Here is a 26762-nt window from a genome sequence, read left to right on the forward strand (position 1 = left end):
TTACAAATGCATATTTGCAAGCAACGTAAAAGTATACATCTAGTAATAATGTAATGCTGTTCAACAAATTATAGTTTTTATATTGCTGAACAACTGAATTGCAACATAACAAAATTAAATTTCACATTTACAAATCAACTCATGAATCGTGACGCAACCGTCACACCTTAACCTCCCCAATATGGGACTGAAGTCTATAACCACCTTTTAGGTCCTAAAATCTTCAGAAAAAAGGAGAATCCCGATTTTGTGGTTTCCAGCAAACGCCATACATAAAAAAAACAAACCAAACAACAACATTCATTCAGAGCTGTGCATCTCAATCAATGCTCAAGGAAGGACAACCAAAACATACACAAATGGCAGAAAAAATTCATACTGCTGTCTGATCATGAGTAGAATCATAGCATAGTGAAACATATTATATTACACTTTTTACATGTTTTTTGGTATACTATGATAGCTTAGCTTCATTGGTACGATCATGTGTATTAGTGTACTGTATATACTATAACTATATAGTGACATTGGTTTGCTGTAGGGATGTGCCGCGGTTCGCACGAACCCGAATATCATGAAGGTCGACACGAACGAATCCCGAATCTATTCGTGTTAGAACCAAACAATAAAATTTCATCCAAAAGTTGGCAAGTTTTGCTTGTAGCATGATGTAATCGATAAACTAACCGCTTCCTTTCGAAAAATAGTGTTTAAAAAACGATTGAAAAAGCAAAATTGTTAGGAAAACGACCTTCATTGTAAGGAATGCTGACTCTAGTTTAGCTTTGTCGGGAAACTAGATCATCATTTTTAAGAAAAGTCAGTAAATTTATAAGTAATATTGTATTCGGGTTCGCCATTGCTGGTATTCGTGTTCGCCCGAATCTTCCATAAAGGTGATATTCGGCGAATCTATTCGGGTTTGGGTTTGTATCGGCCCATCCCTAGTTTGCTGTGTTAATAAAAGCGTTGGTATAAAATAACTCAACCACTGGCGGCGCAACACGCTCAAACTGCACCCTAGACCCTAGTATTTAGACTTTTAGAGTAGACAATCCATGGTACAACGCCATGTCAAAAGCTCTTGTACATTTTTTTAAAATTAATTAAAGTTGGTCGATCTTGACGTTCATACTGTAAATAGGAAAGTATTGTGTTATTTTTATTTGTACTGGTAGAAACTGTCGAGTATACCATTTGCCTTTGATGGATGGATGTAGTAAATTTATGTGATAAGCAATCTAAGATTTTGTATGATCATTTGAAAAATGCTGCAAGTGACATAAAGCATTTGCTAGACCTCCAACAAGACGTTTCCAATATGTAAGTGTTATGTTGTGTATTAGCTTATATTGTAGGTAGTGTGCCATGCACTAGTAGGCTATATACGCCTAGTTTCTTTGAAATATTAAAAACGTTTTTCTATGTCAGTATGCAACATAGTGGAATAGTGTAGCACACACACGAGCTACATTAACGTGCATGCCAAACATTTATACAAATTTATAACAAATAAACCAGGTAAAGTTGTTTAAATGCCTGTTAACAGGGTGAATAAACAAAGAATTAATGCTTCAGTGCACGCTCTCATGCCGAATTTTGTGACATTGCATGATGCACAATGTCTTGTCAAAAATTGCCATACTCTCAAGTTGGGTCTACATATATATTTCTATACATATTGTGAATGCATTACAGGGAGCAAAGTGACAAAGAAAATACTGGCACTGATTCTGTTGTTGAAAGCATCTTGTCAGCAACATCAAAGGATGGCATCACAAGTTTAGGTCATGACACTTACCATGGTGATGCAACAAAACCATTTGATTGTGAAACTCCTCTTGTAAAAGAAGATAATTTTCGAAAAAGTTTGTTGCAAGACCAGAGAAGTAGTACTCCAAAGTCATTACCACATGCACCACCTCGTAAACTCAGACAATGCCTTGATCTTACTGACCGGTTCAATGTAGTTGACAAAAGCTGCAAAGACTCAGTGAGGTTATGGAGTGCTGAATCAAGGTAGATACATATAAACTTTTGTTGTTTATCCAATTGACCCCACCTAATCTTGTAATCATGCAGTTACAGAGTAAATCAAGTCAAATGCTTAATTACCTAATTAATGTTTTTGTAGTTTATATTTAAAATGGACTCATTTACTTTTAGTTTTAGTACTTTTAGTTTTAGTATGTTTTCCTTGTTGATGAAGGGGTTAGACGTAAGTGACACATGTATAAACATAGGCCTACATCATGTTGTACATGATCGTGCCAGCCCTCTGGAAAATTACAATGATCGCTTTTTTTTCAGCAAATAATCTATGATTACACTTTTTGAAAAAATCAAAACTGATCTGGAATTTTTATCAGTAAAAAAAACAATTTCTTTCCTCCTATTCTACAAGTAGCCACTACTCTGCGTATTAATAAAGACCACCACTCATAGGCACCAACTTAGGGTGTGCACTGTCTTTGGCGTGGTGTTGCATTTGTTGAAATCCTAAGATTCGATACCACTGTTGTGTCGGGTATCCATATAAAATTGATTCAATTATGTAGAGCATTTTCAATCGTCAGCAAGATACGTTCTAATAAGCGTTAATGCATACATACTTTGCTTTTATTGGACGGTCGTATTTGTCTTTTAAAAATATCGTTTATCCTCATTCCTCAAAATTATCCAAGTTTTCTCTGAAACAGTGTTTACACTTTCTGTACATCGAATCTAAGCAATGTGCAACACTCTTCCTATTATGTTTTTACGCCTCGTTTGAACGTAATATTAAGAATAACTTCGGTAATTACTTAACAGCAAAACTTCACATTCCGTGATGATGTCACACCGTATGCCCGCTTATTTACTTAAGCTGATGCCAATGCCGCCACTAATAAACAAGCCTTTCCATCCTTTTTCACCTTTCCACTTCTTTTAAAACTCATTACTATGGGTGTATAATATTTGAAGAGACATTATAAGTATGATACTTATTATGGGAAAGCTGAATTTTTTGCATTGATGTTCAATTTTCTTGTTGTGAAGTTGCAGCACCAAAACAGCAGTGAAATATGATACCACCACAATTGGCAAGTCATCTGTCAAAATTTCCAATTTTTCTGTGATTATCAACCACTTTACATTAAAAATTTACCTGCATGCTCTACTATTTCAGAATAGCTTGTTTTATAATGTTTAGACCTGTTGCACTAGCCCCATCTCAGGAAAGTAGTGCTGGAGATTTTTGCCATGTGGAAACTGTCCTTCCTAGAAGTTGTGTTAAACTTTCTGTAAGCACAAGTTGTTCTTTGTAGACAGTTTAAAAGTACCATATTGTACCAGTCGACATGTATGTATTGATCATGTGCGACAGCTGAGTCCTAAAAACATTTTTGTACCAGTAAAATGTTATATTTTTCTTCATTGTTCAGAGCAAAGTGTTGAACAATAAGCTGGGTTGTATCGACGATGATGAGTTATCGGATGGTTCACAATCACATACTGTGTTTACCATTGCAAAGTTAGTTTCCAATCTCAATGCCGAAAAGAAGAAAAGCAAAGGAGTGAGTCTAATCTAAGCACATTGCTTGAAATTCTTAGGAAGAAGTGATTGCAATTAACATTTTTTGATGCAGCTTCAGGAACGGATAACAATTTTGGAAAATGAACTCTCTGCTGCTAAAATTGAACTTGAATTAGAGTTAGCAAGACGTGAAGAACATAATGCTGGACAGCTTTCAAGTGAGTTAAATTTGTGTAAATACAAGCAAATTTTCTTAAAGTAAAACCTGAAATATTTTTATAACTGCACTAGTAACTAACATTGTTTTTGCATCTGCACCAAACTATATTTTGAACCCCGGCTCTGTCGTTTATTGAACTGTAGTCAGTGTACTACTGCAATGGACAATGGCCTAATTTTTTTGTTTTTGTAAATCATTGCAATTATCTTCATAGCTTTAATAGAAGAAATATATAAAGCACAAAAAGAGAGAGAAAGTGCTGTGCTTGCTAGGCTCAAATTAGCAACGCAGGAAAGAGATGAAGCCTTGCTACGGGCGAAAGCTTTTGAAAAAGATGCAAGGTTTGCAAACAATCCTTACATTTGATGCAGGTTGTATTTGCTTTACTTTTTTTGCTTGTGTACATTTTAGGATAAACAACTGTCATGATGGGAAGGACAATTCTCTTATTGACAAGGTAAGCTGTTAGTATTACAGTAATTGTAATTTGTATGTTGGTTTGATGAACTTCTCAATTTTATTTTGATCTGAGGACAGTTTTGTCATAGTTTGAGGTACTGTATATAGTTCTTCCAGATAATTAATTGATCTTAAAGCTGTGTATGAACTACCTGCTTCAGTCAATGTGTAAATTACAGTAACAATTGTATATATTCTTTATAACAGAACTTAAAAGAATTGCTGCATTCTGTTTGTGAAGCTGACTCGGGGCGGGCAATTGACAAATATGGTAAAAGTATACTATCACATGTCACTAAGTTAAAGGAAGAACGAGATCGAATAACTAAAGAAGAAATGGAGGTGGTGATGCGTGAGAGAGACAGTGCCGTTCACAAGGTTTGTGAATTGTAAAATCAATTGAATTTTAAATTTCCATCGAATACTTTCAAGAATCATATATAGATGAATATACAAAAGTTCATCATTTTGTTTTTCGATTTTAGTGCCATGTGTTATCTGGACAGTTGCAAGATTATAAAGAATCAAAGAAAAACACACCAGAAAAGCACCAGCTACAGTCATTGAGGGTATTTAGATTTGTCATTGATACTAAATTTATTAACTATGTTTTATGAAAGGTTGCTGCGCTGTAAAAGCCATTTTTATCTTTTAAAGGTAAAGGTTCTCACAGCTCAGCAAGAAAGAGATTCTGCTCTTCAGAAGCTATCTGATGCCCATGATGAAATTGAAACTCTTAGGATTTATTACAGGTCTGTTCTGCAAAGTTAATGAATAATGAATCATACTAAAAAAAGTATATGCATTAATAAATGTTAATGCTGAAGTCGATTACAATATTATATATTACTGTGCTGTAAAATTTAAAAAGTGCCAGTATATTCCTGTAAAACAACCTTTTTCTACTTGCATGACGCGAAGTGCAAAGTATGCCACTATTAAACCCCTCCTAACGGAGAGTGTGGATTGGTGAAGTTGTGCACCCTACCAATGTAACGTGATACTATGCAAAATTTTCATATCACACAAGTGGGGTGTTTACGTAGGCACCGTTACGAATATAGCTCAATAGCGGTATTTTAAGTTTATGAAACAACCATTTTTAGCTTTTGTATGCTGTGATTTTATTGTTTTGAGCAAGACAGTTTCTGGTTTTCTAGTCCTAAATTCTCCCCATAAAACTCCAGTTTTTAGTGATCTTCTACTTGCATGTGGTACACTGGACTTAAAGTTTTAGATCCAGCTTTCCCAGGCTAACTTCTGCACACACTGACAGGTTGTGTATATCTTTAAGTGAAACCTTCTAGTTTTTTAGTCATGGACAGTGTGTTTGGTTGTTTAGGTGTGAATGCAAAAATCTTCTGCTTGCTTTGGAATATTATTTTGCCTTTTTAGTAATTTGACGCTTTGATCAGATTTTTTTGATAAAAATGCAAACCAAGCTTTTAAATGTATTGCGTGAATGTTTATTTGATGACGGGCAATTTTCCCAATTTGTATGTGAATTGAACTATTGCAAGAGCAATTGCAACGCTGAATTTTGACTTCCTCTATCGAAAACCTTAATAATCACTTTTTGTGTGAGAACTCAGAATTTGCATGCATTTTTAGATCATAAATCTGCATCCTCAGGCCATTGCGAACGATGCAACTGCATTCGGCTCTGTCCTGGTTAGCACCAAAACAAATATAACAAATCAGCTTTAATTTTGCACAAATCTCAGTGTTAGTTTTCAGTTTTTATCTCGAAAGTTTTACATCATTAAATCAAGTTATTTAAGATTGGCAAAGGGTCCGACCCTCAGCTGTTGCATTAGGCCCTTCGCAATGCGCATCCTATCATACATTTTATATATTGTCTAAGCAATGTGTTGCCTTACCTTGTTAACAGTTGTCAAAGTACTGTATTTCACTGGATATAATTGGATATTACAGTAGAAATGATTTATTCTCAGTTAAATATAAATAAAATTCATGTTTATTGCATTATACACTAACCAAAATCAGCGTTTACCTTAGCTCACTTTAAGCCTTAAAAAAACTCTTAACCTATTCAACTGTCATTAACGGCAAGCCATTTTGGATTAGAAAATTTTCATTTGTGTAATTGTAATGCTGTAACTAATGTGTTAGACACAATTTCTAACGAGTTAACATTTGTGAACTTTGTTACTACTTATGCTTCTTCATATAACCACTGTATTGGTTAAAAGTCATAAACCAAACATAAATAAAAAAGCCCAAGTACTACAACTAAGATTCAGATTTTAGTAATACATCTTGCATACTTTTTTTTGCAGTTTGCACAAAGCTTTGGTCCAAAATGGAATGCTTGCTATTGGCCAAGCAGAATGTGATGATGCCTCAAGACTAGCTGAGGCACTGCGAGTGGCTCATGAGCACAACAGAATGCAAGAAGCTAATGTTAGAAGAAAGGAAGCAGATATCAGAAGAGTAACCGAAAAAAACGAAAGGTACGCGCATTTTCATATCATGTACTTATTAATCAAATTTTTGTTAATCCTGGCCTTTTTAAAACTTTTTTTAAACTGATGTACTGTTAGGTTGGAACAGTTGGTCACATCCCTGAAGAAAAAGGTAAATCTTCTGACTGAAAGATCATCGAGGAGTATTCAAGAATTTAGTGGCAGTGAGAATACTCCACGTTGTTAACAGAGGATAGTTAAATGGTGTCTTTTTATAAAGCTGAACTTTGTAGTATATTTTGTGTATTTTGAATATGACTGTGTGTGGACTGTCAAAATGTATACACTACTGTGATCTTGCATTTAAACAAATTAAGTTTTGCTTACTTTTCAACAATTTACTATGCTTCTGTGGATCCTACATGGGTGCTGATCTTGCATTAGTTTACCTATTTTTATACTGTGCTGTTGTACATCTGGGTTCGTAGAAAGTGTTGTCTCATCTACTACTTTGGGTTTTCTCCCAAGTGAAATACAATACATCAAGCATATTTTTCTTACTTTTCGGTACAAATTGGTTTAATAACAATAAACAAAGAATACTTATGAACATAATTATATAATGCTGTACTTTATTGACTAAATTAGCATTTGGAATGGAAATAATATTTCAACCCAGACTTGTTAAGAAAAATCATGTAACAGTGGTGATCTTTCCTCATTAGTAAACAGGAAAACATCGTTTTTTCTCCTTTGAATTAGACAAGAACACAGAAGAATTAGTAACATCTCTCCCACAACTAATGTGTGATGAAACTCTAAACAAACAAAACATTGCAAATGTACATTAACATTAGCTTACCAGTCACTGATTTGATCAGTTAATCATTCATTCATGAATTTTGCAAATAGCAGTACAACAAACATTTACACGTCATAGGCAATTTCAAATGCGGTGATTAGCTAATTGGAAACACTTGTTAGTATTTATAGCTACTCAAACTTCGGAATTTACTTCAAATTTTCTGCCGCCAAATTTTTCAATCTAGCTGCACATTTTTCTTAGAAACATACCTGTAGCTCTTACAACAGAATTGAATGGGTCTTCACAACGAATAATATTTTTTTGTGCTAAAAGTCCTAGCAGATTTTGCTGTACACTTACAATTAGCATGACCAACTGCAACACAAGATATGCAGTGAAACATTAGGAAGTATACCATTAAATACTTCAAATAATTGAAAGTGTCTAATGGTCTATATAGCTATAGCTTACATGTACGAAGTAAGTTTTCAAAATAATAGCATTTTTCACCTGTATGCCAACAAATCTGACTTGGATCTGATACTGTGACAATAATTTTTGAAAACTGGAATACAGTAAAGCTAAAAAGTACATTGCAGTGATAACACTAAATCCATTGAGCAGTTCCACAAGTTTAAATCCTGCAGATGTCTAAAAACACATCAAATGTACAAACGTTTAAGAAAAAAATCAATGAATGAACAAAACAATAGACAGTGAACTAGTTTGAGTAATTATATTCATCACTGTAACCACATACTGAAAAATATCCATTTGTCCAAAGCACAGCTTGAACAAACGTGAGAAGAGGGCGCAAAATGGTTGCCTGGTAAATTTCACAAACAAAAGCAATTTCCTGTGCATAAAAAATTGCTTCACTGTGTAAGGATTTTATGCAAAATATGCCAGTTTTCTATCAAACTGGAATGGTCCTTTTGGGATGCAAAACTACTCACTTGTTCACTTTTATGTTTGGACAGATGCAACAACAGCAGCAAGCAATAGGGGTTACAGCAAGTGATACACTCTCCTCTGGCATATCGTTACTGTTAAGTTCCATTTTTGTTATTCGTAGAATTAAGGACATAAGTTCCTTCAAGGTGAAAGCTATATATCTGTGAAAATTTTGTAATCTATAGCCTTTAGATTTTATTTCTTTCAGCATTCTATTTGCTTTCTCATTATATTTGTGCAAATAGTGCACAAATGTTTTTGCAACTTAACAATGTTTTAAATCTTACTTGCAACAAGTTAGACAGCATTATGATTGTGCTTTTAGAATATTTCATCCTCAAAAAATTGTTGATGTTAGTGTTTTTATTAAATTTATTAAGTTATAAAAGTGACTATGATTTCATCATACATGAATCATGAAACCCATGGTAGGCAGTTGAGTTTATTTATATTAAACTTTGTTAAAATATAGTTAGATATAAAATTTGAAGGTAAGTATAGGTTAGCAAGAATCTAATAAAAAATAGCTTCAATCACACAATTTTTCTATTTATTTTTTGAGGCACCATGTCCACACAACATATAAAAATTGCAATCTAGTCAGTAAATCCAAGCCTCAAATTGCTACCATACTTACACTGAAAATACTAGCTCAGCTAGTAAGCTTGATGTAGGTGATATTAATGAAATCATCGACACCGCAGAATATATGATATACGTCCCCTGAATTAATTGTATATTGCATGAGATAAGCATGTTGCCTTATATCATAAGTACATTTACAATATTTACTGCAACACTGCATGCAATACGTTTATATAGCAAGTAATAACATCCACAGTAGGCCTATATGCAATTAGGTAATCAAAGTTGTTATTTTATGCATTGACAGATTGTGTTGTTTGAGATAGCCAGCTAGGAAAGGAAAGAAATGCAAATAGTAAAATTTAAGTAATAACAGTTACAGTAGATTATCGTTTGATATGGATGATACATCAGCACTAGGTTCTAAACAGTACATTATAACTGTCAGGTTAGGCTTATATTTATTTATTTAAGGGGGAAAATGCTTTAAAGATACAAGGGAAAAAGTTGTTGCCTAAGCTAATTTATGCTGACCACTGTGAAGTAGATTCAGTTTTCGTCTAAAAGTTTATTTACAAATGTAAGACATAATGCAAAATAAAAAAATAAAAACTTATTCCTTAATTTATTAGTGTAGTAATACCTGTATATATAATATATGCCAGAAATATCTTTGAAATTTTGATTGTCTACGTCTTATAAAAATACTGTCCAAAACAAATACAACTGCTGTTACAACAAACAAGAACCCACATACTGATAGAAGAATGACTTGCTTTTTTGTAATATCTGGAACTCAATGAATTTTATATTTAATTTTATATTCCTGCAAATTCATATATGTACATAAATGTAGCCTATCGTTCTAATGTTAACACATAAAGAAACTTAGTCCCAAAATTTAATATAAGGAGCATGGAATAATATATGGAAAAACAAATAAAAACGTTTCAGCATTTTAAGTTAAGCCATAAATACACAAACCTTTAAATAATGCAGTGATGTTGGGGGGGCTATCGTGTGTACAATTATCCAAGTTGTCCACATTCTTAAGCTGTGAAGAGAGCTGCATTTTCACAAAACTGAGTTTTATGTGAACTACTTGTACCAAAATGAGAGTTCTTAACGTGTACTTTCTTCCGTAAACAACGTTTTCACCCTACACATCGTAAAACATTTGCGTCAGCAACTTTAACACGGCAATGCTGTAATGTTTACAAAAAAACCTGTCTCGTGATCATTGTGTACAGTTGTTTCCCAACGGTTTTATTTTGGGGACACCCCCTTTTCCGCAACGGAGGGGTGTAATCTCGCTTGAATCGCAATTCATTTGTCCAAATCCAATGTTGAAAATGAGTGTAGTCTGTCCAGAATTGCATTGAGCGGGGCCGAAAGTTTTAAAAAGCAAGGTTATAAAAGTTTTGCGTTTGTGAATCCCACCCAAACGTTTTTTGGTTTTCAGAATTTTTAGTCTCTAAAAACGCGTTAAAGCATTTTGAAATAAATATAATCTCACATTTTATAAAACTGGAAATTTATTGTATATAACTTTGAAACAATTTTAGAACACCGTATAGAACCATCTCAGGAGTCGTATGATCGTTTATTGTATGGTTTGTTAAAGGTTAAAGTTATAGCCAAAAGGTCGATAAAAAACGAATACAAACAGTATTATCAGCAATTTCACCAGTATCACCATCTTATCACCAGTAGTGCAATCCTTGTGAAGAATGAAATTGTTAAAGTTTTTGAATTTTGAGCGAGCAAGAAAGTTAAAAACTATTTGTGAAATTCTGATTACAAAATTCAACAGCAGCATGGCAAGAACAGTCTACTATGAGCACAAGGTAACGACCAAACGTCAGCTGGATTGATCTAAAAGACAATAGGACTGTATATCGACATTGACAGCTGGGCGCTGTAATGGAATTTAGATCGCTATGAAGAAGTTATTGGGGCACAAATGATTTCTCTTCACTCGATTAACCTGGTAAAACATAACTCAACATAACTCAAACATAACTCAAACAAGCAAACTGCCTTACAACTGGAAGCTAGCGAAAACAATTGCTATCCTGAAACCCGGAAAAGAAAGTGAAAATCCCGCCAACTACAGACCAATATCCTTGCTAAATTGCTCTTTTAAGCTTCTGGAACGTATCATACTATCGCGTATCACACCCATAGTTGAACCACATCTACCACCAGAACAGGCTGGCTTCAGAAAACATCGAAACAACACAGAACAGGTACTCGCCTTGACCTCATACATCGAAGCTGGCTTTGAACAAAAAAAGAAAACTGGAGCAGTATTCATTGACCTCTCACCAGCATATGACACTGTCTGGCACGATGACCTCATGCTCAAACTAGCCAGGATAATCAAATGCAAAAAGACTCTTCGCTTACTGTCAAACATGACAGGAACCAGGCGCTTCTATGCATGTCTCGGAGGGCAGACGAGCAAAATCAGACAACTTAAAAACGGAGTTCCCCAGGGCTCTGTACTGGCCCCAACCCTGTTCAACACATACTTGAGTGACTTACCAACTACAAGCGCTAAACAATTCGGATATGCTGATGATTGGGCATTAGCAACCCAATCAACAAAACTCAAAAGCTTAGAAACTACGTTATCCAAAGATGTCAGCACACTCCATAGTTTCTTCGATAAATGGTACCTGAAAATGAATACCTCCAAAACCGTTACTTCTGTATTCCACCTGGACAACCAACGCGCAACCCAGACACTGAAAATACGCATTGGAAGCAAGCCGCTACCAGCAGAGCGTTACCCAAAATATCTCGGAGTAACACTAGACAGAACATTGACTTACAACAAACACACTGAAAATGTAGCGCAGAAATTGAAAACCAGGAACTCGATTCTGAAGAAACTCACTGGAACAACTTGGGGTGCTCACCAAACCACACTTAGAACATCAGCCTTGGCACTCTGCTATAGTGTAGCAGAATACTGTGCGCCAGTATGGGAACGCAGCAAACACACAAACAAAATTGACATTCAACTCAATAATACAATGAGAATTCTCTCAGGCTCCTTAAAATCAACACCCAAGATCTGGCTTCCAACCATGGCAGCTATAGCTCCACCACATCTCCGAAGACAGGAAACCACCGAACGGATTCACAACCAAATTGACGACCTGCCCGACGACATTCCACTCAGTCAAGTCACTCAAAATGCACCCACCACAAAACGATTAAAAAGCCGCAAACCTTTCTATAACTCACACAACAGTAACTTCGATATGCACACAGCCTGGAAAACCTACTGGCAAAAACACAAACCTCTTGGAGCAGATTTGATAACCGACCCCACCAAAGCACTACCCGGTTTCTCAACATCCACACGAAAAATGTGGTCCACGGCAAACAGAATACGATCTAGACAGGCAAGAACAGCCTCAAACTTATATCGATGGGGCTTAATCGACTCCCCAACATGCTCAGCATGTAACGAAGCCCCCCAAGATACCGACCACCTCGTGATAAAATGCCCCAATACAAAGTTGACTGGAGGCTACAGCACCGTCAATGAATGCGGCCAGGACTTCAAAAACTGGATTGACAATATGATGGTGAACGTGTGAAAACCATACGACGATGATGATGATGATGACCTGGTAAAAGAACCTAAGTCTGTAGTTCTTGCGTATTGTTAGAATGTGGCTGTTAGGTGGTTACAGATTGCAACGTACATGCTTAGAAGTGAAGGCGTTTATTTGAAATTATGTACACTTTTTAACGCAAGAGTATTAAGCGAATCGCTGCTTGAAAACTGCCTTTCTACAAGTTTAACATGAGTTCGTTTTTGGCGAGTACGACAGAGAAACGGTCAGCGATCTCTCCGTCTCTTTTTATCTGGTCAGTGATAAGCTTTTATAGTGTGTACAATGTACATGGGGAGTTGAAATGTACGGCCTGATAAACAACAGGTGTCAGGTGCATACAGCAAGTGGCAGGTCCGTGGGGAGTTTTTCTCAAAAAAAAAAACGTATTCATTAATGTCAATCTCAAGTTGGAAAACACATTGCATGAAATGGTGCAATTTTATTAGAAAAGATCACACAAACTGTTGCAGTTCTTGTTATACATTTCCAAGAGCATGAGAAAACACGACATATACGTACTATATTGTAGCAATTAATTCCGATTGACTTCGAAACGATTTCCGCCGCATGAAAAGCTTGCTATCGCGGCAGGATGGCACAAAAATAGGAGGTGATTGTTGTTTTTTTACCTTCGTATATATTTATATAAGTTCTAGCGTAAAGGTTGAATTGTAACACGTCCGAATGCTCATGTTTCACGTGTTTTGTGTATTAATTGACTAGTCACTAGTGTATCAATGTCTGTTATAATTGTCAAGATTTGTCATGGTACTGTACCAAATTGTTACTGCAAACTTTGTCGCTACTTACTGTGCTTTTAATTGCCATTTTGCACATAGAAACATTTCAGATTTTTCGAGCTTCCCTTTCGTTTCAATTTTATTTTCACTCGAGGTTATTTCTAACAAAGTTATTTAAGTTATTTATTTATTTAGGCTAGGTTATTTCTAGCATTCTCTATTGTGACGTAACGCTCACATTGATTGATTTAATTACAATACGATGCCCGTATTTAGTTGGAAATTTTAGTCGTTACGTAAGTTTAACATTTACTCTTCGGGCAAGTTATGCTCAATATCTGTTCAATATGTTGTTAGCTATAAACGCTATGTCATCAATGTATGTAAAAGGAGCGTATCTCTGTCTCACACACACCTACCCAACAGTCAACTTAAAATGTAATATTCGCATTGACCACGTTTATATGTCTCTTTTTAGCTTTCAGCTCCGACGGTCGAAGTAATAAATAACTGGAAAATTAATATGTTTTTTCCTGACCATAGGCGAGTCTAGAAAAATTACTGATCAGCAATAATCACGTTTTCAGTTGAAGTTCAATAGCAACGAGGAATAACTGTAAAAGTCATCAAACTTCACCGTTCGTCTCGCTCAATTATATCCCTGAGTTACAAAAGCCGCTAACGCCGTCATTTCACAGAGACGGGTGTTACTGTAATATCGTGCATTACACATACTTATTTGTTACACCCAAACGCTTCGAGTCTACTCTTAAAGTTAATAATTGTGTTTGGACATTGATTTCTGCTTTTATCATATTGTGCTACCTGTGGCACAGTTTGTCATGAACCCTGTGGATGACATGTTTTCTAGTTCATCACTCAATGTCGTTTATATACTGCACCTTGCACGTTTAGTAATCTTTAGGGAAGTGCCGCAAGGAAGATTATTCGGGTTCGTGCGAACCCGAATATCATGAAGGTCGACACGAACGAATCCCGAATCCATTCGTATTAGAACCAAACAATAAAATTTCCTTCAAAAGTTGTCAAGTCTTGCTTCTAAAATGACGTAATCGATAAACAAATCGCTTTCTTTCGAAAAATAGTGTTTAATAATTATTATCGATCGAAAAAGCAAATTCGTTAGGAAAACGACCTTCATTGTAAGGAATGCTGACTCTAGTTTAGCATTGTCGGGAAATTAGATCATCTTTTTTTACGAAAGTCAGTAAATTTATAAGTAATACTGTATTCGGGTTCGCCATTGTTGGTATTCGTGTTTGCCCGAATCTTCCATAAAGGCGATATTCGGCGAATCTATTCGGGTTTGGGTTCGTATCGGTCCATCTCTAGTAATCTTATACTCAGAGAAAGGATCAGTGTAAAGTCCAAAACATGTTAATGTTTAACACAGCTATGTCCAAACCGCGGACCATATGCGGCCCTGGTGTTGTTATCCTATATAGCAGTGTTTCTCAACCGTTTTAGCCCACGGACTATTTTCCATTAGCATAAGTATTCGCGGACTCAGGTAATAGGAATAAAAAATAAGTTAGTTCAACACTTAAACAGTAACACAACACAAAAAAAAGCAGAAGCAGTTTTTTTATTGGGCACATTTGCAATGTAAATCTCAATGAGAACCTTGAAAATTACGACCTTTGCTCAACCTGTCTCAGTGAGAACCTTGTCCCTGAACTTGTTTCACAAGTTTGTCGGAATCAGGAATTATGGTCGTCAACGCACATCTGATATCGTCTTCTGGTTAAAGTTCATTCCGGTACTGTACTTGATTTTAACCAAAGCAAATGTTGAAAATCCAGCTTCACGCAAGTATATGTTACGTTGTTTAACGCTTGATTTGCATTTGCATGCAGTTTTGTCTGCCTCCTCACGGAAGCGCTTGTCGACTTCTCGAGCAATTATCCAAGCAGCAGAGAAATAGAAGCGCGCACTGCTTTGCTGTGAGAGTAAAATAATCTTCCCCAAGTGGTTGGGTGATCAAAGCCACTTCTCTTTACCTGATAATCTTTTTCTTTAAACACATCAAGAGGCTTGTTGACGAATTTTTCATGGTTTGCTTCTAGGTGTCCACGAAGTTTTGCTTCAGCTGTGTGCTAAGATTTTTAAGCACAACACACACTGTGGCCTAACTTCACCATTTACCTCGACCGAAGTAAATCGAAGCGTCAATTAATCATCATTATATGCAAACACCTGCTTTCGTTTTGCTATGATTAGATATTATATTAAGTTTTAAAATATTTCAACTTTTCGCCACCAACAATGCCTAATCTAGCTTCCTATGCACAGACATTTGCGAGCATAACCTGGTGTGACGTGCGCAGGTGAAATCGCATTGCGGGAGAAGGAAAGAAACAAAAAAGGCGCTGACACTTGCGAACTCTTTTTAAAACGAGAAAAAAGTATCTCTTGCGACCCCTACTTTTTGAGGCGAAAAGCTGTCGCGAAAATCATGACCTATGCCTAATTTAATTATATACGATAAATTAATGGGCTTGCGGACTCACAAAAATCTTACGCGGACTCAAATGAGTCCGTGGACTCGGGGTTGAGAAACACTGTCCTATAGTATTATACGAACAGTATATTATCTTATATTTAACAACTCACATACGATTCGCGGGAAATCTCATGCCGTTAGATTTTAAACGAAATAAATCGATTTCACCCATGAAAGACGAAAAGATATACTTGGCTTCTCAGATTTTGTTCTCCTACAAGAACCAAACCAGCTGCCACCGCTTCTGCCTCAACGCAGAAATGCAAAAATCTCGGCCATTCCTGATCAGTTTTTGGACGCATGATCAATCATAAGAAAATCAAATTTGTTATTTCTAAAGAGGCTGTGATGCTTTATTTTGACAATAAACTCGCTGGTGACATCATACTTACAATGTGATTAGATTAGCCAATATTTTGTTTTTAATGCCTCAATGACTCTACTATTTTCTTCTGTCTGTTTGACGTATTTTGAAAGTGTGGCATGGACTATTATTTTTTTCAAGTTCATATTACTTGAGCGTCATAACGTCCGTTATTGTGCGTGTTGTTATTACCGTGTTTGTGTGGTCAGTGGTGTAAGTTATTCATGGTGGCAATATGCGGTTCGAATTAAACTAATGACGTAATTTTTGGCCCATTAAGATATCTCGGTTGGACATAACTGGGTTGATACAATATGAAGATCTCTGCACTTGTCAGTTTTGTAACAATTTGGTACAATAGACAATAGATTTCAACTTTCCCCTAGTTATAAAGTAATATAAAATGATTTATAAAGTAATGTAGTTTCACGTAAAAATGGTTTAATATCTTTTGTATGGTGTAAAACTTGTTGAATGATTGGAAGGGTTCAGTTGGGTTCATCACTGGTGATGTAGCCTAATAAAATAATTGTTCTTTTAATAATTGTTTTTGTTGTGCATGCAGAGTCTGACACAAGAAAGATTCAGAATCTTACATTATAGCAGAAGAACTGTATTCAATGAACCTCTATAGTGTATTTAATAAAAGCAAACAACATGCATTTGTAATTACAACAGTTAAAGTCTGTAGGCTTTAGACCAGGCATGTAGCCTACAACCTTTTTCACTGGAGGGTCAAATACAATAAATTTTGAATGATAACGCGGGCCGCATGAATTTTTTCAGAAAAAAAATTAGTATCATTTTCCTATGAAAGTAGTTTATGTGGTCAAGAAACAGTTTTAATGTCCACGACACACGTGTGCGACAGTTTATTGAAAAACTGTGAACAATTGTCTATGGAAGATGAGGAAACGAAATTAAGTCAAGCGTATTTAATCACAGATTAATGTGATTTTTGCTGTTGCAAATCTTTGCAAACTTTTGGAATATTTGCTTTCGAAGAACTACATTCTTACGCAGCATTCTTACATCACAAAGCTTCAGCGCAATATTACTGTTTACAGCGCGCGAAAATTTCACTTGCGTTGATGTAAGCCGCATCAAAGATTCATGGCTAGTATACACTTCTAACATTTTGCTGAACACCACGTGGGCCATTGGTTGCACATGTCTGCTCTAGACCTAAGTGTAGATGGACCCATACAAAAACAATCATTTGAAGTAAAACGCTGATTATGTAGTTTCGAACCTGCAATTTTTCCTTTTCTAAAGCAATTTTAAAAAGACGTTGACTTCACAGTCACAAAACGTTGAAAACAACAGGAGAAAAAATAAACAATAGGTTGAAATTGTTTATCAAGGGAATCGTGTTGAGTTGTGAGAAGACGATAAAATCAACAGAAACCTGTTAGCAGTGGAAGGTCAAACTGCGATAAAAAAGCGATAATAACACTGCCAGACAATAAGGTTCTGTAAAATAAAGTATTTAAGTAGGCGATATATTTTTCACAGGAAGGACGCACCGTTTTCAAAGGTATTTTTTTATTTGAAGGTGGATTTAATTGTTTAGGAAGTAACTACTCATAGATTTTGCTTCCTTAATCGGTTTTGCAAGATTTTAATATTTTAAAGTTTTCTACTAGGATGTTGTTAAAAACGCATCTGTTTGCTGACTTTATATTCTAGAACGTGGTTCTTACGGGCGGATTTGTTGTATCCTTTGTCCAAACGCATGTGTTCCATTACTGTTGTGTCAAGGTACAGCTCGTGGTGTTTCCAACGTAAGAACAGTCCGTCTCAAATCCGACAAGTGAATCGAAATAGGCTACCACATTTGACAACTAAGGCTTGGGTACATGTGAATTCTTGATGAAGCTTTTATCTACTTTTAAGGATGTGTATATGCAGCGTAAGTCGAAAATGAGCATTAATATTAATATACCGTCGATTACATGTAGCAACATCTTTGACTCATCAAAAGTGATCGAAAAACGACCATTTTTCAGTTTGGTTGCAAATAAACTCTTTTCGAACAAGCTTGCAAATTTTTTCACTATTTTTGAGAACCAAGTCCCGAACCTGTTTGTGAGATCTGTAAGCAAATTATAGACTACCCATCAGTCTTGAATGGTTTACGACTACATAATCGGTCGCCTGTAACAATTTAATTAAATGTCAATCCATCCACGGCAGTTAATTCACTATAAGCAGTTCATCGAAACCAACTTATCCTGACTTGAAATGAATCGAGACATGAATGAATGACATGAATCGAGCTTTGGAAGCTTTGATTGCAGCTGATCTTTATCTGAACTTTCTGAAGTCTCAATCTTGCATGATTTCACTGCTATTTTATGTCTTGAGTTTAAATGACCTATCTGTCCGTTTGTATTAGATCTGTAGTGGCTTGGGAGCCACATCCAATAACGTTATATCAATTGTGGAAACATGCGCCATTTAGTTACTGAAACATTGTTCATGATAAAACTGCAACTAGCATTTCTGCAAGCTGCAATTTGGCTGCAGTTGCAACTTTATAACACTGCAATCGTGATGCAACATTTGGAAACATGCTCTAAATAACTTTATGTGAAAACGCCGTTTAGTACGTTACCAGGCGATTTCATAGCAACCCTGGTTGTAACTGAATGTAATTCCCATGGCAAACGCTTTGTGTTCATCGTTCGCGCGTTTTGAAATGTTCGTGTATATTGTGTTGAATATTTCCGTTCACATCGCTCCGCTTTATAAACTCGTGCTGATACGCGAGTACGCGCGCAGACAGAGAGATATCGAATCGTACGAACGTATTACGTCAGTCGTGTTAAAATGTAATTCGTTAGACTTGTTTTAATTGGTGAATGCTAAGTTTGTGCTTGTGTCATATTAATCGGAACCTGTACAGTTCCTACAATAAAGGATTGTTTTCTGATAAACTGTATCTGTTAATCGTAATAGCTTTCGGCTAGTAACAGTAGTAACACGTTAAGGTTAGAGATTTCTAACCGCACGCAACCACGGAGTCAGATCATTAATTCGGCAGGTAAATTAAGACCGAATAGCAAGTTAAGAACAGCAGAAACTCCGCAGATCCAGGAACATTTAGAACAGTTTGACCCAGCTTTCATTTTGCTTTCTCCGTATTCTTGTAGTAAAAAGCGTTTTTCCAAACACTACATTTCTTCTTGGAACTGACATCTGGGAAATTTGTCATTTTTGTTTTATATTGCATTTTTTCTGAAAGAGTCTCTACTAATTTCTGTGTTAGAAACAGCAGTACTGAGTGCATAAAAGTATTTTCACTACTACGCCAACAAATATGCTATACACTGCACGGATACTGCTCAGTGAACACTGAACACATGTTGCGATTGTTCAAAGCCTCGTTTTGTGTCAGTTGGTAATTGATATTATTACGTTATGTCATTGTGAGAGACCCCTAATTCCAAGATAGTCGTCTTGTGTTGTATTAAACCACCCTAAAATACAACTAAATCTACAAATCGAGCAAAATCGATTCGCCTTAAAATTCATAAAACGTTCTTGAAATCCGGAAATTATAATAAAATTAATCCCGGGATCGGGAATTGAAAAAACGCTATCCCGGGATTTTCCGGACTCCTTACCTTAGTTATGACTGCAAATACCTTACATTTACAATTCAATTACAACAAAATAATTAAAATAACCTAAATAGGGAAATAATTAAATTTATGACGATAGAAGAAGACAAGGCAACACGATAATAAGCAATAAGTGACAGGGATTAGGAGTCAGATATGTTTTTGTTTGATTTATAATGTTTCATGAATCTTGCTTCTACAAGGCCCTTATTGTGTGAAACTTTTAAGGTTTTGAAATCTTTTACGTGGGTGTCTTTTGTTTTGCTCTGTTCGAATTATCCTGGTGTAAGTCGTAGCATGACTTTTTAGCATTTACTGTCTTTTTTCATCTCACACCTTTTGCTCCAACTTATACTAGCACGTGCTTCGTCAAACACGCATTTTGATTTTCTTTATTTGCAACGTTTTTTTCTTTTATCGTATCCCACTGATATGTCGGGTCTAAAATCATCGCACCTTGTACTTCGTCCAATCACGTGCCTTTTACTATTCGTAGCTTGCAAATGACGAATCGAGCCGCCATGTCAGAATAAGAAGGAAACTTGGTGATTTAACTATAGAAGTGAGTGCGTCTTCAGTCAAATGAATGTTACTTTAGGCTTACAGGAACCAAAAGGGTCAGTGGATTGTGGTATTGAAGTACTGTATCGTATGGAAATAATGCAATGACGATTCTTATTGAAAAGGTGTTTAAAATAGTCAAATATGTTTAGCTTAACTGAGTGTAGGCCTACATTCATGTTGTCGTAAACAAAATGCTAAAATTCATACCATTTAAAATGGTATGATACTACGATCTTTATCCTTGGGCTGAGGAAAGTCTTTGCACGACTCAACTCGATTACCCCAAATCTGCAACTTGCTGAGTGCTTGTTCTATAATCTATAATTTCTGCGTTTAATTAAGCCAGTTATGGCCAAGGCAAAGAGTATAAAAGACTAATCCTTGGAATGAGTTCCGGGGTTTGAGCGATGATGAATCATTGCCTGGTTTAAGTCGTGCAAAGACTTTACTCAATCCGAAGGCGAAGAATTATCATACCATAATTACCATTAACCATACCACAATACAAACCATGAGCGTAAAGCTATAAGATGTTTATGCAAGGAGAAAATTTCAAACTTAATAACAAACGGTTTGCAACAAGGCGATTTTTGAAGAGAACTTGTCTGATGACGTTAGAGGTATTTAAATTTTTCGGTTGTTCGGTAACAGCTTAAAGCTTAGCCGGTAGGTATTCAGTTGGTTATTTACTTATTAGTATAAAAATGCATTATGGTACTATGCAAGTTCAGTAGGTGATATGACTTATGTATTAGTACAATGCATTTTTTGATTTTATGCCTGTCAATTGTGACCCAGATCGTGTATCATTGGCGATAAAGGTACCGTACCGCGTGTAGTCTAGCACTGTAATTGCTGGAACAGTGGAAGGGTATCCGGTAGGCTTCATTGTACAGTAATGACACCTGTAAAACTGCACACTGTCAGTCATAAATTACATGAAGAAATCTGTTGTGTTCGTGATAATATGTCTTCTTTGCAATTTTTGGTTTCTGAAATTGTCGGTCATGAAGATCGGCTTCACTCAACGTCTCGTTTTCGCCCACTTAATCTAAATGTTCAACAGTAGACCTGCACACAAAAAATATACACATTCAAAATCTTAAAACGATTTTCGCTGAATATAGACGCTAGATGATGATATGCAAAGTTTGATTCCTGTAGTATGTTTTCTTCTGTGCCGAAAAAGTATGGTTTTTAATCTTCCACGTTTTATGTGAGAAGCTTTTTCTGTCCCTTACTGAAAAGTGCGACAGTTTTTGATGAGAAATTATGTGTGCAAGGACGCAATTTTTGATGTGATGACGTACACCGAAGCCTCACCTTTGTTCATTTATTATATATAAATTTAGCGTTGAAGCAACCAGTTTTTCTTTGTTTACGTATAATAAATCGGCGTAAAGGTAAAAAAGTCTGTACTTGTGGATGAATCTCGTGCTTACAGGTGCCACACTTTCCAGTATGGTTGCTTCCCGTGCAAATGTCCATAACCCATAGTGGAAAGTTTGGCACCTGCACAATGAGTGGGCGTCTGAGACCAACTGCAATCTCTAAAAATGACACAATGTTTTTTTCTAAACAAGAGAAAAAAGATCGAGGAAAGTGAATTTTAGTTAATATGGTTTCAAGGCGGTTGCACCAAGATTTGATTTTCCCTGTGCCATGCAGAATTGAAGTCAAAATTATGCCGCTTGACTGAAAATCTTGCTGAAGATCTTCGGCGTAAGTCACATGGGATGCACCCTGGGCCTGGTATAAATACTGTGTTTAAGATAAAAACAGCAGACAAATCCTCCGCAAACTTACAAAGGTGTTACTTGCACATGCACTAGCAGTCTGGTATAAACCAGCTCAGTGTTCACATAATAAAAAGTGCTGTTTAAATATAATTGGTATTCTGTTTTTCTAAACTCTGGGGTATAGCCAACTTATTGTTTTGAATGTTATAACTGTCGAAATGCCTTCAAAACTGAGTGATTATTCCATCTTAACATTGATCGGCTCTGGATCTTATGGAAAATGTCTGAAAGTTAGAAGGAAAAGTGATGGTAAAGTCCTTGTATGGAAAGACATGGATTATGGTACAATGACTGAGCCTGAGAAGCAACAGCTTGTGTCAGAGGTCAATCTGCTACGAGAGCTGAAACATCGTTACATTGTGAGATATCACGATAGAATCATAGATCGTTCCAGATGCAGACTATATCTTATCATGGAGTACTGTGCTGGTGGTGATCTTGCCTCGATGATAACCCAATACCGAAAAGACAGATGTTTCATGGATGAGACCTTCATTGTGAAGGTAAGCTGTTTGTAACCTACATGGTTTGCATTTTTACCATATACTGTATATTTTCTTATAAACCTTTTTCCAAGGTAATATATTTTGCTTTTAATATGAATATTCTTATTGTAGACTTTGGCTCAATTAGCGCTTGCTCTCCAAACTTGCCACGGTCAGAGACGTAAATCAGGCAACCAAGGCAAGATAGTGCATCGTGACCTGAAGCCAGCAAACGTATTTTTGGATGAAAATCGTAATGTCAAGCTTGGTGATTTTGGTCTCGCTCGAGTGCTAAATCACGACACAAGCTTTGCCAAAACTTTTGTTGGTACTCCTTATTACATGTCTCCGGAGCAGATGAGTAAAATTCAGTACAATGAAAAATCAGATATTTGGTCACTTGGCTGCCTCGTGTATGAGCTTTGTGCCTTAGTTCCACCTTTTACGGCCCCTAACCAGCAGTTGTTGGCCATCAAAATTAAACAAGGCCAATTTCGGCGTATACCATCAAGATATACTGATGCCTTACAGGTTGGTTATGACTTTATTTTTGATTTGTCTATCGCTTCTGAGAAGATATTAAAAGATAAAAGATTAAAACTATACAAGTTTATCAACTTTTGTTTAGATGTTAGACTGTCTGAATATTCTCCCAATATATATGTAAATAAATTTTATTACTTTTTATAGTATAACTTAGTATATTATAAGTATTATTACAGATATGTATATAAAAGATTTTTCTTCATATTTATCATGTAGAACTGTGTTTCCTCCATGTTGCGGATAACTCCTAATGCTCGGCCTTCATTGGAAGAAATCATGCAGTTGCCATTGCTTAAAGATGCGCTTAAAGAGTGTAGTGATGAGAAAGCAACAGAAAAGTGTCCAACCCCTCCAGTTACCGAGAACACTAACGTCCTCGCAAATAAAGGTAATTATTTTTTTTGATTAGTGGTTTCCTGCAAAACCCCAAAATTGCCTTCCTTAACATTATATCATTATATCCTTGATCATTGTATCTGAATTTCGAAATCAGATGTGAAAGAAAATAACAGAAAAACTTCATCATCCAGCTCTTCATCCACTGAGGAGGTTAAAAGGTAAGATATAATCAGATCATTTATTGTCACTGTACTGCTTGAAGTTGTAAAGAAATGTTTAACTAAGGTGGTTGGATACTATCACTTATGTCAAACTTAATTTTTCCTACAGTACTTATATTAATTAATTCTCTGCATTGTGTCAACTCAGCCATGATTTTATGAAACCTACCTTCAAGGTGTCAAGTCGATTTTTAGTTAGTCTAAATATGGTTTGAGCCAGTGATGCATTATTGATGTATACTTATAATAAGTATTTGTTCCTTCACACTTAGAGCATCCTCTGACACTGATATCAAAGAAAGAGAACAAGTCTTAGAAGATCGTCTTCGTGATGTCGAAAGAAGGGAAAGAACATTGGTAAGAAGAGAGCGTAATTTAGAGGATCGGGAAAAAGCAGCAGAGGAAAAGCTGAAGACAGCAGAATCGTTGATCAAGCAGTATCAAGAAATGCGCAAAGATCAAAACCTGCTTCGAGCAGCTGTTGAAGTTCCAAAGTAAGAGCGTAAATCTATCATAATATCCTCTACTACTTTCACTTATCACTTTAAGATTTTACATTTTACAGAACAATATTTTAAGACAAAAATGTTAAAAATGGTTTTATCCTAACCTAAACAACTTGACTTTTCAGGCTTAAAATTTGTAGTTTTTGCCACTTTTCAGTGTTATATGTTACACTAAATCCTACAATTTTTGTTGTTTGTACTATTTTTACCAGTTTTGTACATAAAAAAGAAATTGAAATAGAAACCTTATATGTTTGAAAAACATTGTTGAACCATTTGTAAACTTAATTATATTTTGAACTTTGCTTTTCCCACTAATCACGTAAATGAATGCTGCTGGTTCAGGCCAGCGTTTGGCACTGACGATTGTACGTCTCCAGTTATATTGGTTCTAACCTAAACCGAAGGCCATCTGATAAATTAATATAAAGTCATCTTTCTCAATGTATCTTATTCCATTTTTCTTTGCTTTAGGTATGACACTGACATGCTGAGTCATAAGAAACATGTGCATTTTTCCAACGATTTGAAGGAGAATAATCCAGCCCACCTTGGCGTTGACAAATATAAACTTGATGGATTCAAAAGGATTGAAGCTATATCCAAGGGAAATCTCGACGATTATCGAAAAAGGCTACGTGATCTTCAAGGGAATGATGACCTCGAAAGGAACAAATATAAAACCGTATCTCGGTTGAAATGTGTTAGAAATGCACCTGGCAAGATTTTGGGGATGCGATAGTTTTTTTCTTTACTGCACTGCAGAAATCACAGAAACGCCTTATCATCCAACTAGCTGATTTTTTGATACTTATTGTATATTTTCTTATTCACTGAATGTAAATATGTCATTCTTTTTGTGAGTAGTTATGCAGACAATTCTGTGCAAAATGTACTAGAGTATTTTTTTTCAAACTTCATTGTATAAGTTTGCAATTTTTTTACAAGTAAACGCTATGTGATTTTTCAGCAATAATACTGTTATATCAATGTAAGATTTTGTATGCTTTTCAATCCACTACACAAGCGTGATAAACCCCACGCTAGCATACCCTTTTAATAGCTTTGCTTTTTCTTTATGTACACTTCATGTATATTAGAAACGCACAATATTAATGCTTCATTACGTTCTTGTCATTTTACCAAACAGTATTATTGTTCTATGCCCTGGGAGGTGAAGAATACAAGTAGAACACTCACTGTACTACGCAGCATAGGAAATTTGTAGTAGACCTAGGTATCACCACTTGCGTTTGTAGAATTGGATTCGTTACTGTGTATTAGTACTGTGTTGAACCTTATCACGATAATTTTACCGATTGCTTTAATAAAGTATATTGATTTCACCTTGTAAGTTGTCGTTTGAACACTTAAAATGTTGAAAATATCTGGATTCTTGACGTTATCGCTTAGCTAGTGTGGAATCTTCAAATAGACTTGGACTGCACTGTCCTTTTTAGACAAATTAATTATTATCGTTCAATAAAATGGTTTATCTGTTAAAGTTTTTTTTTTTAAATGAGGCCAAGAATAGGAAGTTGTGAACAAAACTTTAATATGAATGGTGTCCATCAGGCGAATTTCTTACGGTATCTGTGAAAAAATAGCTCCCTGGGACATTTTAATCAATAACAATACTTTCAAAAAAAGTTCAGCAAAAATTTCACCCATGCTAATTGAAATTGTCAAACAAATGACTTTAGCTTGTTACGCTCAGTACGTTGGACCAGTGGCATTTCGTTACCGTATCAATTTAATGCGCAAGGGTTAGGGGATAGAATCGGAAGGAATGAATGGAAAATAAACAGATTTGCTGGGATTGCCATATAGACTTGCAGCAAGCGGCTCAAATGGCCAAAGGAAACATAATGATCAAATTTGTATTTTCGATCTCTGGTGAGTAATTGCTTGGTGCAATTTCGCCAAACTTGGACAGCTGTTAAATTGGTCTAAACCGAAATTATTTTTAAGTGTGTTATTTTTGAAAACTCAGGTTCGAGCGCTATAGGTAATTTAATGACGAAACCCTTTCTGCGCTACATCGCACTGTACAATGTAGATGACGGAATTTGCTCAGCTGGAGACATGTAGACACTTCGATCACTCCCGAATGTTTTGGCGCTACCTAGTCCTAAAGAATTCAAATTTAATCTAGAGCGAAGCACACAACTAGTTTTACTTCTTTCAATCTACTTCTTCAGAACACATTTGTAACGTGTGCCGGTTTTGCAAAGGGATACGAGTGTACCAACTACCAATTCGTGACCAGCAGACAACAATGTATTGCAATTGCACTATTGTCTCCAATGCAGTCGGGACGACGTTGATCCATATACAATATTTTAGTACGGTAATTTCGTATACCGTCTATTGTTTTTTAAATCAAATAAATACAGCATGTATTGTTGACAATTATGTGTGAAAACTATCGTGAAGACTTGTTGACA

At 35.8% G+C, this 26762-nt stretch overlaps 3 protein-coding genes across 3 annotated transcripts; 2 read left to right on the forward strand and 1 right to left on the reverse strand.

Moving 5' to 3' along the window:
• Positions 1-1160: 1160 nt before the first annotated feature.
• LOC143462720 (uncharacterized) lies at positions 1161-7182 on the forward strand. The gene is made up of 12 exons (XM_076960972.1): positions 1161-1323; positions 1699-2019; positions 3194-3284; positions 3426-3557; positions 3630-3735; positions 3952-4078; positions 4149-4194; positions 4404-4574; positions 4682-4765; positions 4854-4948; positions 6497-6670; positions 6761-7182. The coding sequence occupies exons 1-12, from the start codon at positions 1211-1213 to the stop codon at positions 6867-6869; spliced, it is 1569 nt and encodes a 522-aa protein (XP_076817087.1). The 5' UTR covers positions 1161-1210; the 3' UTR covers positions 6870-7182.
• Positions 7175-10160, reverse strand: LOC143462721 (organic solute transporter subunit alpha-like). The gene is made up of 8 exons (XM_076960973.1): positions 9951-10160; positions 9610-9755; positions 9019-9104; positions 8384-8542; positions 8188-8305; positions 7938-8078; positions 7697-7802; positions 7175-7440 (listed from the first exon to the last, which is right to left on the reverse strand). Exons 1-8 carry the CDS (start codon positions 10036-10038, stop codon positions 7307-7309), a joined length of 978 nt encoding a protein of 325 aa, XP_076817088.1. The 5' UTR covers positions 10039-10160; the 3' UTR covers positions 7175-7306.
• A 12142-nt stretch (positions 10161-22302) lies between these two features.
• Positions 22303-25661, forward strand: LOC143463109 (serine/threonine-protein kinase Nek2-like). The gene is made up of 6 exons (XM_076961486.1): positions 22303-22721; positions 22836-23234; positions 23466-23637; positions 23743-23806; positions 24082-24303; positions 24790-25661. The coding sequence occupies exons 1-6, from the start codon at positions 22377-22379 to the stop codon at positions 25055-25057; spliced, it is 1470 nt and encodes a 489-aa protein (XP_076817601.1). The 5' UTR covers positions 22303-22376; the 3' UTR covers positions 25058-25661.
• Positions 25662-26762: the final 1101 nt, after the last annotated feature.

This window comes from Clavelina lepadiformis, chromosome 6 (genome assembly GCF_947623445.1).
Source record: "Clavelina lepadiformis chromosome 6, kaClaLepa1.1, whole genome shotgun sequence".
NCBI classification, from domain to species: Eukaryota; Metazoa; Chordata; class Ascidiacea; order Aplousobranchia; family Clavelinidae; genus Clavelina; species Clavelina lepadiformis.